Consider the following 10,938-nt stretch of genomic DNA (forward strand, 5'->3'; position numbering starts at 1 on the left):
CCTCTGTGTGGGAGTATGAGAGATTGATAGCCTTCCTCTCGGCTGTGGCCACTCACTTTTGTTTGTCCGCGGTGCTTTGTGCATCATTCTGAAATAAATCAGCGTATGTAAGGGAGACTTACATAGCAGTGTGGAAAGCATTTCCTCTCAGTCAGAGGCTGATATATGGCCCTTAGGCCTCGGAGTCTCTGCTGCTGTAGTCTTGCTCACTCTACCCCATTCGTTACGCTGCTATTGTTCAAATCGCAGATCAATCTGACCTCTTAAGCCTGTGCGGATAAAAGTGGGCCGCAAATGGGTGGCAAAAATACGACCTTCATTTATCTCTTGCTTTTAATGAGTCAAAAGCTGATGTGAGAGGTGTTAGACTGCTGGAATGAAATTTTATTATTATAGTGCTTGGCTGATGGTATGTTGATGATTTGTGAGTGTGTTTATGGCCTTCCAGGTCACGCTCTCAAGCCTCAAGTATCCTCCATCTTCACCTCGTTTTTGGATGGGCTGAAAAAATTTTACATCACAAAGGTAAAAGATACACAAGTGTCCTCAGGATTTCACTGTTTTTTGTTGCTTTAGACTCATCATGGAGCCAGTGAAACTCACTTTAATCACCTTATTCCACAGTTTAAAGGCTTTGATCCCCATCACCTGTGTGTGGCCACTCTGCTGTTTGAAGGAGATCGGGAGAAGGTGTTGCAGCATGAGAAACAGGTTTACGACATTGCCGCCAAATTTGGGTAAGATATTATTTTCTTTGTATATCTAAAGTCTCTAGACTGATACATTGGCAAGCAAAACTTAATGATTGAAGACAATGTGATTGCTAATAGGATTTTTTTGATGTAGCTGGAGTGGCACTGCGGGGGGGCGGTATGACATCAGTAATGTGCCTCAAGTCCCCTATTGGTGCAAATTTTTATTTTTTTTCTTCAATTTAAAATGTTTGCATCAATATAAATAGTCAGCCTTGCACTAGTTTATCTATACACGACTGAGTAAATTACTTCTTTCATATAAAATAAAAGAAAGACAATTCTTGTTACCACTATATATGAAGCAGACATTTGAGACAGAAAATTCACTGAATGAAATAACCTCAAAATATCATAAAACTCAAATAATAATTAGAACTTATACAGGTCTAACCAAATTTACTGGCAGATTTAAAGGCCAATATAAACACTTTGGACACGCGCATGAGTAGACGGACATACAGACCTAAAAGCTTGATTCTATTTAATCATGTTGCTGGATTAATCCTGTATCTGTTTTGTTAATAACAGGTACAGATTATTGTCACACCAAAAACACATACCTTTAATGCAAGATATATGTTCTGACCTTTACTATTGCCACTTAAACTGCTAAAACACCAGAGATCATACCGGATAATTGCATTGCCCTACCTTCCCACATGAAGCTAATCTAGTCAAAGTAGCACTTAGTTTAAGGACTAAGCCCCTGGTATAGCCCAAGATACTACACAGAGCAACTTTTAGGGGGTCAGTAATAGTGCTTGTTTAATTTTTGCATACTATGCTAGAAACTAAATTAAATTTAAGTCTTTATAAATTCTATTCTAATGTATATCTGCATTTAGGTTCAGTATCACACTTACTGTACACATTAGCATTTCTAATCTAGTCAGTTATTTAATATTTAAATTCCTAAAAAGAGTCCTTCAGTTTCCTGATTATGCATTGCTTATGTGTTCATATGCAAAAGCTGCTGTGCCTTGTATATGTTCAAGAATTGACATTTTTTTCTGTCATGACCTTATTTGGTCTTGACCCTTGAAATTTTCAAGTTTAAGATCGAGTTCTTCTGAGGCTGACAGAGTTGGTCTCTGAAAACGACCCAGATGGAGTTTTCACTCTTCTGAATATGAATACTTGAATGAATGTAATATTTGCATGCCAGAGCTAAAATGCTCTCATAAAAATCATCCCCCCAAAAAAAATCAGTAATTGAAAACTGAACGATGTGGACAATATGGATTGATGAGTAATTAATTGTGATCAGAAACAATGATATTCTAAAGACATTAATACTGCAGAGTGTAGTATGGTACACATCCATAGAGCTCCAAATTTGGAAACCACTCCATGGTTCTGCACTGTTACAGGAGCACATGTCCCTTAGATCAAACCTTCAGTTTGTGTTCACTATTGTTTATCTGCACAGAAACCTTCATCTGCGTGTGTCCTTTTTCGATCAGTTTGGTTTCAATACTGCCTGCTGTTTCCATAGAGTAAATATTTAACCAGTACCAATCACTAAGGGTCATCAGAGTTATAACCTTTAACCCTTATTGTGACCTTTCTAATTCATTCCGTCATATCTATGCCAGACACAAGCTGTTGTCTTTTCACATTCATCATGGCCTTTTCATGAACAAGTGATGGGTTTGATTGATACTTGAGTAGAATGTATGTGCGCTACGGGGGGGGAAGATGGTGAAATTGATTCATGGATTCAGTCATAATGAGGTTGAGGAGTTTGGGTCACAGATTAAAGAATGTTTTTGACTGATACTGTTAAACATATCGAGGACTACTGGTTGTTTCGTGTAAGTGTGGTGCAGGTGCGAGTAAGAATGAGATACAAGATCTCTGAGTTTTTTATTTTTTTGGTTAGACGAAATATTTGGTCCATTTTATTTATATCTCACATCACGTTGAACAGACAAAAATGTCTATTTGGTAGGGGTGTAACGGTACACAAAATTCACTGTTCGGAACGTACCTCGTTTTTTTCAAGTCACTGTTCGGTTCATTTTGGGTACGGTTAGGGGGAAGAAATGCAAAACACAAAATTCTTGTAATTTTTTTATTAACACAGTTTTTATTATTATTAATATTTGTGATCATCAGCATTTAAACAGTTTACATTTTTAAAACAATTTAAAATAAAATGCCTGCTTGGTTAAATAATATATAAAATAATATTTTATAAAAATAGAATAAATCAAATTAATGAAATACACTTTTTTTTATTATAATGATTAAATTGGCACAAATTAAATTTATTAAATAACATTTTAAAAATGGAAACAAATTTTAATAAATAGTTTACATTTGTTAGCGCCCATTTGAGAAATAAAGACATATATGTAAGTGTGTGTTTTTATGATATGTTCTGTTTAACTGTTATACTTATTTCAGCATACTTTAACAAACGTTTTAATTCCTTCCATTCTTCATTCATTCACTCCCTCGATATGCGTAATTGTAAGGATTTTCTCCTTTTAAGACAAATTCTTGAAGCTGGACGTAAAACACTAAAGAAGCAACAGCTGTAGCGTAAGCCACTAACCAGGAAGTGGCTAGCAGCTAATGCTAGCGCTATGGATTCCAATAATGCTGCTACTATTGATTATTTTAGTAATCTATTTAGAAATTTATTCCGTTGATTAATCAAATAATCGGATTAAAGCACTTTTCTTTATTAAAGAGCAATACTAAATGAGAGAGAAAGTGAGTAATTAGTTTTTCTTTTTAGAAGAATATACATTTTTATTGCTGAAATTGCATACAAGAATATCTGTGAAAACTAAAACCATTCAGTGCATTTAATAGCCATGTTACATCAAAATACAAATACAACACGTTCAAAAAGTACCTCCACAGTGGCCACGTAGAGTAGGTTATGGAAAAATATTCATTTAATAAAACTTTGTATTATTCTTACTCTTATTTATTTTTTAAATCTTGCACTATTGCGATGTGGTTTTCTTTTCTTCAGCTGCTTGAAATTTTCCATGAACTAAATCTGTATATTTATTTAAAAACTTTAACCAGCTTTCAAAACATGCTCCACTCCCTGCTCTACGTGGCCATTATTCTGCAGCATCTTCTGTGTTACCTGTCCAGCACACTCCAGAGTTTAGCGAATGGTGTGTCGGCAATAATGGTCCGTGGGGAAACACAGTGCTTCTTGAAAAAAATTTTTAATTAGCTAACGCTAGCACTATAGATCATTTAGCGTTTTCTTGCATACGCAAAACATATCTTATTTCCAGTACGGAGTGAGTAGCCACAGTGACTAACATTTTTTTTAACAAATGTCAGCAAAAAGTGCAAGCCCACTACTAAAACTTGCAGTCTGCCACTTTATACATTCCTGAGGAAATTCAGATTTTAACTATGTTCCGCACGTAAAAAGAATTGTATTTGGTACACATGTATACTGAACTGAAACCCCATACCGAGAATTTCGGTACGAATACGTGTGCAGCTTAATATTTGGTGTAGTGTGTATTTGAATGTTGTGTCTGTGTTTTATAGGGGCCTGGCAGCAGGTGAGGATAATGGACAGAGAGGATACATGCTCACCTTTGTCATCGCTTACCTTCGGGTGCGTTTAATTCACTCTCTGCTTTAAAATTGCAGAATGTAAGTCAAATGTGTTGACAGATGTCTTGCTTCGTGTAGGATTTGGGGATGGATTACTATGTGATAGGCGAGTCGTTTGAGACGTCAGTGCCTTGGGACAGGTAAGAGCTGCTTTTCCCCGCACTCTATTATAACTGTTCTTGTTCCAGTGATGCTTATGTTTCTCAACCGTTGTACATTTTTTTCTCACTATTGTCAATATTAGCAAACTCAGAACTCTTGTAACTCCTACAGCTGTGGTACTTCTTGCCATCCACATCTGCCAGATTTTTCCTAATACTTGTTAAAGTTAGAGCTTTTGCACGTGTTTCTCACCTTTTGCTGCTGTTTAGATGGTAGTCTCACTATCTGGTGTCTCTCAGACTGTGATGAAGACTGGTTCCTCCGAATTCCTTTTTTCTCATGTCATTTCTTTTGTCTGTGTCTTGCCCTTTGGGGATGCAAATTCATATTGGATTTTTCTAAAATTTCTGTAGGTTTTTTGTTGTTGTTGTATACCAATAAAATTAAAATGCTAGATACAAAACCACTGCTCCAATGTTGCATACACTCGTACACGTCTGCTCACTAAAATTTAAGTAAGTCTGAACTTGCACTATATCCGTGTATATTTAGCTTGAATGATTTAGAGTAACAGACGATAACTTACAGGCATTACCTCAAACATTGTTGTGTCTTCAGTCTGCACTGCTTGGGACTGCATTTATATTTCATTCATAACCTACCTACCATTTTATACTGCAGAGAGAGCAAACATCACTTTACCAGCCAAGTTTTAAGTCTTGCATGCGTGTTTGTGTTTGTTGCAGAGTTCTGGACTTGTGCAGAAATGTAAAGGAGAGGATAGTGCGGGAGTGTAAAGACAGAGGAGTGCAGTTTCCACCGCTGTCTACATGCAGGTACAATTCACTCACCCTCTCTGTCACTCCATGATACTGATCTCTACTCTCGGGCATTCCAATCCCTGCTCACTTCCCCTTAAGACTCACCTACAAGGCTTTTGTTTGACCAGTCAGTAAATATACTAGGACATTGTTAAAAAAAAAAATATTTTGTGGAATACAGTTTATTACAATAACAGTTGAGCTAATATAGAAAAGATAGTTCAGCAAATATGTCAAATCAAAACTTGTTGTAATGGAACTCTCAGTGCAGATGTTGAACTCCACCAATACATTTTGAAAAAGCATGAACTTTTTGCCACAAATTCATTGCTATTGCACTCTAGCAGTAAAGGACTTAAAGCAAAGCTGGGATTATGCTGCATGATTATGCTTTCACAGAGTAATCTCACATCATAAAATACTTCTTTGGTCCGAAAGTGAGATCACATGGGTCAGTTTAAAGGCATTGTAACAAAAGAAGGCCTGCAACAGTAGTCTGGGAGTGTCTGGAATTGTTCATTGAAATCTTAATGTGTAACCACTGCTATAGTACTCATCTAACAATAGCCATCGTAGCAGGTTTATTTGATGATCTTCAACATGTAAATCTGATATGGAGAACCTGGCCAAGATTTTATTATGTTCATCTCATACAGTGTGCCAAATAATACTTAAGACAAACAAGATAGCTGTAATCACACAGATTTAGTGAAGCTCTTCTTCACCAGAGCAACACAGTAGAATTTCTTTTCTGCTGTGGAAATCTTTTGAAGATTTTTTTAGTCCATCAGTGATCAGTTACACAAATGCAATATAAATATAATACTTATTTTCCTTTGTGATGGAGTCATGCAAACTCTGAAAAGCTGCAATATAAATGTGGGGTGCAATTTATGAATTTCTAAGCTGAAGAATTTATGACTGTGTAATACAACCTTAAATGCTTAGTGACAGTATTAGTAGCTAGAGATATGCTGTGGTGTTTTTAGGAGGAAATAGTACCATATTTCATTGGGTGCTTGTTTGGCTACAAGACCACAAGCTTTGAACCCAGCTCTGTTCACCTTCACAATGACCCTGCCAAACAGAGAGCAAGAATGAAGAGAACTAAGGGGAGAGATTGGAGTGAGAGACATAAAGGAAGGGCAGAGAGAAACAGAGAGAGAATGAAGGAGGGGGATTGGGTTTGAAACTTGATTATGCCTCGGCCATTCATTTCCTGTCGGTTGCTGTGCAGCTGTTTGTGACGTGATTGATGTGGCCATTTAACCTCTGGAAAGGGCAATGCCCTGACTGACAACAAGCACACACACATGGACGCACAGAGGTCTAAACCACGCTTTAAACGTGAGACATGGATCACATTCATAGCACAATTCTCTTACACGTTGATTGAGTAGACGTGTCAGAGCCTCCTACACAGGAAAGAGCACAGCATGTACGAGTGTCAGAACTGAGAGAGGATGAGAGTCATGTCCGGTTATAAATTTTAATCCAAATGTCCACAGTACACTATAATATAGTCCCTACGACACGGTCTGTCATCACACACTGCGTGATAATTCCGCAAAAGCTGCAATAGAAACAGTGGAAATGCAATTAGCAGTGCAGAAAGTGTTTGTAGATCAATGATAATCACATTAACAGATTATTCTTTCATAGTCTGACATTATGTGTCTGCAGTCTGCGCTCCAGATGGCCGCAAGGTGGGAGGCCGAATGTGTATTGCTGGACTGATAGTGTTGCGTTAATGTGTCTGATGGGTATTTAATATCAGATGAATGGGATAAAATTGAAAGTGACAAGGACCACCCTTTCCCACACACACACACACACACACACGCACGTAAACCCAGAGCAAGATGAATCAGAATGGATTCTGTGACTCATGATTTTAAAATCTAAAAATGTTACAAGAATGCTATTATATATCTATTCACTCAAACAAAAAGCTTAGGAAGCAGTGTGTTTATGGTGAGCATGCCATTTAGCATAAGTGTAATTGATTTTATTGGTCATTGTGTGCTTATTAAATCACTGAGCTTCTCACAAGCTAACAAAATGTAATTGTTAATATTGAATCATTTCAAAAATTCGATTTAGTTTGTATTGAATAAATTAAGTCAATGAAATTGACTCGTCCTCTCTTTCTTTGTTCCTTTATTACTTTTATATACATTTATCTTTGGATTTTTCTCCTATTTTCTTCTTGTCCATTTTCTTTTCATTTCTTATTTATCCCGTTCCTTTTTTATTTATTTTTTTGATTTTGTACTTCCTTTCCTGTCTCTAATTTTTCCCCCATTTTTTTTTTTACCCATACCCTCAGAGTAACACAGACGTATGATGCTGGTGCCTGTGTGTATTTCTACTTTGCCTTCAACTATAGAGGTCTCAGCGAGCCAATCCATGTCTATGAGCAAGTGGAGGTAAGACACCAGTGAACATTATTCACTGCTTTTTAGTTTTTTATGTTGGCGAATATTTCCGTGTTTTACAAGGTAATATGCTTTGAATATAACATTGTACCAAGTTCAGACTAGTGATTTGGTATAGTCCTTGATGGCAGGATGGAAAACTCTGCTCCACTGGTCCAGAACAGAAATGAACCGTGAACTTTTATGTCTCTTTTGTGCAGCATGCAGCCCGAGAGGAAATTCTAGCCAATGGAGGAAGCCTGAGTCACCATCATGGAGGTAATATTTACACTCGCATTCAGTCAAATCTCTCATACCTTTCTGAACGTAGTTCTGTTATCAAGCAGTTTAGTAAACACGTGAAATGTTATGGACAATATAATGCTCTTAACAAGAGTAAAAAATATATATATTACAATTTTATTTTATTCACTTTTAATGTGGGATGTATGTTCAAATCGATTGAAAACTGAAAATAACACACAGTGGGTACTGTTGTGGTCTCGTAAAGCTCTGGGTTGTAGCTGAAACTGCAACTTTATCAACATTACAATCTACCTGCTGTTAGCCATACATCACTAAACACATTAATCACGGCCATCACACACATGCACAACACACTCCCAGTCATCCTGCCTCCCTGATATCAAACTCATGCCCCTACCCTACCCCCCATTGGCATTATAGGGATGAGGAAGGGGGAGTGGAGGTTGTGGCTGGGTGACAAATGAAAATATGGCTAATAAAAAGCTTCTGGTGATGTCAGGGAAATGAGTCTGACCCACAGAGGAGAAGAGGATGAGGGGAATGAAACTGCTGAAGCAGGAAAAGGAGCTATGAAGAGAGAAGTGTGTGTGTGTGTGTGTGTGTGTGTGTGTGTGTGTGTGTGTGTGTGTGTGTGTGTGTGTGGTTGTACGTGTGAACTGTTCTGTGTAATTGTGATTAATAGCAGTAGCATAGTGCTATCTGGCTGCCGACAGCCTGCTTTGTCTGGCCACAATCACAGCATGACAAATGTTGTGTGTGTGTGTGTTAGAGAGAGAGAGAGAGAGAGAGAGAGGAAAGGAAGAGACAGAGTGATAGAGGTAAAGAAAACAGATGTAGTCTGGACCAGCTAGGTGGGAGGGCACATAGTAGAAATACACACGTTACCAGCCTGTGTTTACTGCGGGTCAGACCAATGAATATAAAAACATATTTGTAAACTGCATCCCATGCAAACTCACTCAACAGCAACCAGAGACACTCTCATCTAAGATTCAGGGCCTACTCTGTATTTGGTTTATTCTTTAATAACTATAACTACTTATAATAACCATTTATTAACATTTTATAAACTAGGGGTTCTTTAATTTTTTTTTTTAACCCACAGATGTTTTTTTTTTTTTTTTTATCAAAAACTTAAATTATTGAGAACACTGTGCTTAGCATAAAATTTTAACAAAAGAATGTAATGCAAATTTGAGCCGTCACTTACCTAACTATATTTTATTGTATTCTCCTGCTGGCTTTCACTGAACCTAGGCATTTGTATTTTCAGTCTCTCAGGCAGAAACTGTTTGTTCGTTATTAGTAGTGTGACAATGACTTGAGACTGCCATTTTTTCCCCCCAAGGCCAGATATAAACTGACCTCCACTGACTTGGAGGACCAACCCAGTACTGAGTATAACATTTCAAATATATAGCCATATCTTACCTAATATTGACTTTGCAATGCCATTTTCTGTCACAATGAAATCCTGTCTCATTTAGAACCCCTATTATTCTGGTACATAATTAATTTTTTTTGTTAATCAGCTTCAACATAAATTAATGACACAAAACAGTTTGGCTGTGATTATTAAATAGGAATGGAACAGTTAACTGTAATTATGCAAAAGAGATATAATTAACTGAATCAATACAGATTCTTACAAAAACTATTTAGCACTCACCAGATTTATTGTAAACTCTGGTGAGGCAACAAATTAGCTACAATAATTTCCAAGGGGTTGACACAGTTGAATGCACAAAAAGACAGAAAAAGCGTGCTAAAACCATCAGCTGGTTATTTGTACTTCTTACATGTAAATTATCCAGAATTGTGCATCACTGTTAAAATGCTGTGGAGTGAGAAGAGGTTTCTACCTGCATCAGTGTCCAAATTGCAACCATAAGTGTGTTTTGTATTATGAGGGTACATTATTTGCAGACTTACTAAATGCAGTGCATTGTGGGAGTTTAGGAGTGTACTTACCTGTCCACACTATGCACTGTGTGCATTATATAACGATTTTGGTTGTTTAGACATTTAGTGTGATTTTTTTTTTAATTAATACAAAATATAGATGAAGTGAGAGCAGATTGTGTTGTAGTGTGCGTATAATACAACAACTAAAATTACTTTTTTTCTTACACACACGAACAGATTTCCAAGTTCTTACTCTTAGCACATTGTGATTTTTCAGCCTGAGGGAATGCACACTCTGTTCAGTGCCTCCCTCTTTCTCTCTCTCTCTCTCTCTCTCTCTCTCTCTCTCTCTCTCTCTCTCTCTCGCTCTCTCTCTCGCTCTCTCTCTCGCTCTCTCTGACTGTGCAGTTTTGTTTGTCCCAGCTGTGTGGTCATAGCTGTGCGAGATAGATAGTGATGAGAGAGAGAGAGAATGGGGAGAAATTGACATGATAGATGTGTAAATTATCTCTGTGATGGAGGCAATGATGCAGCCCCACCACCTTCTGTTTCTCCTTCTCTCCCTGAGGAACGCAGGATAGTGACGATAAGTCGAGGACGGCAAGGGAGGGGTTTCTGAGAGAGATGGACCGAGGGAGAGAGAAAGTAGTAGATAAACCAGGTTACTTTGTTTCTTGTTGAAAGCTACGGATTGGTTGGCACAGAGAGCAGGATGTACTATTGTACACAGCGCCTTTTGGCATTTGCATGTGTATGAGGGTCTGGTGTTGCCAGCCGCATTGTTCTCAACTGCTCTTCTACCAAATATGGGCAGATGAAATCATGCTATGCTGGCCGTGTGAATAGTGTAGATGTGGGATTGTTAATGTGCAAGCTGTGTAACTGGTGGGAAACGATAGCAATCACACTACCACTACATAAAAGATTTGAGTGCTGTTTTTTTTTTTGTTTGTTTTGTTTTTTTGCATATTAAACACTACTTTATGTTTACGGCACCTAAAATCATATTGAGTGCAAAAATGTAATGTAACTTTAACTAAACAGAACTAATAAAACTGAAATAAAAAAGTA

The 10,938-nt window shown here is 37.4% G+C and overlaps 1 protein-coding gene across 1 annotated transcript in view; it reads left to right on the forward strand.

Annotated features, from left to right (window-relative positions):
• Positions 1–10,938, forward strand: part of agps (alkylglycerone phosphate synthase) — a 33,918-nt gene that overhangs the window by 21,097 nt on the left and 1,883 nt on the right. The window contains exons 13-19 of the mRNA XM_046845104.1: positions 449–525; positions 625–737; positions 4,287–4,356; positions 4,434–4,495; positions 5,204–5,293; positions 7,608–7,707; positions 7,917–7,974. Of these exons, the coding sequence (XP_046701060.1) occupies positions 449–525; positions 625–737; positions 4,287–4,356; positions 4,434–4,495; positions 5,204–5,293; positions 7,608–7,707; positions 7,917–7,974 (570 nt within the window). The remainder of the gene's footprint in view (positions 1–448; positions 526–624; positions 738–4,286; positions 4,357–4,433; positions 4,496–5,203; positions 5,294–7,607; positions 7,708–7,916; positions 7,975–10,938) is intronic.

This window comes from Silurus meridionalis, chromosome 3 (assembly GCF_014805685.1).
Source record: "Silurus meridionalis isolate SWU-2019-XX chromosome 3, ASM1480568v1, whole genome shotgun sequence".
NCBI classification, from domain to species: Eukaryota; Metazoa; Chordata; class Actinopteri; order Siluriformes; family Siluridae; genus Silurus; species Silurus meridionalis.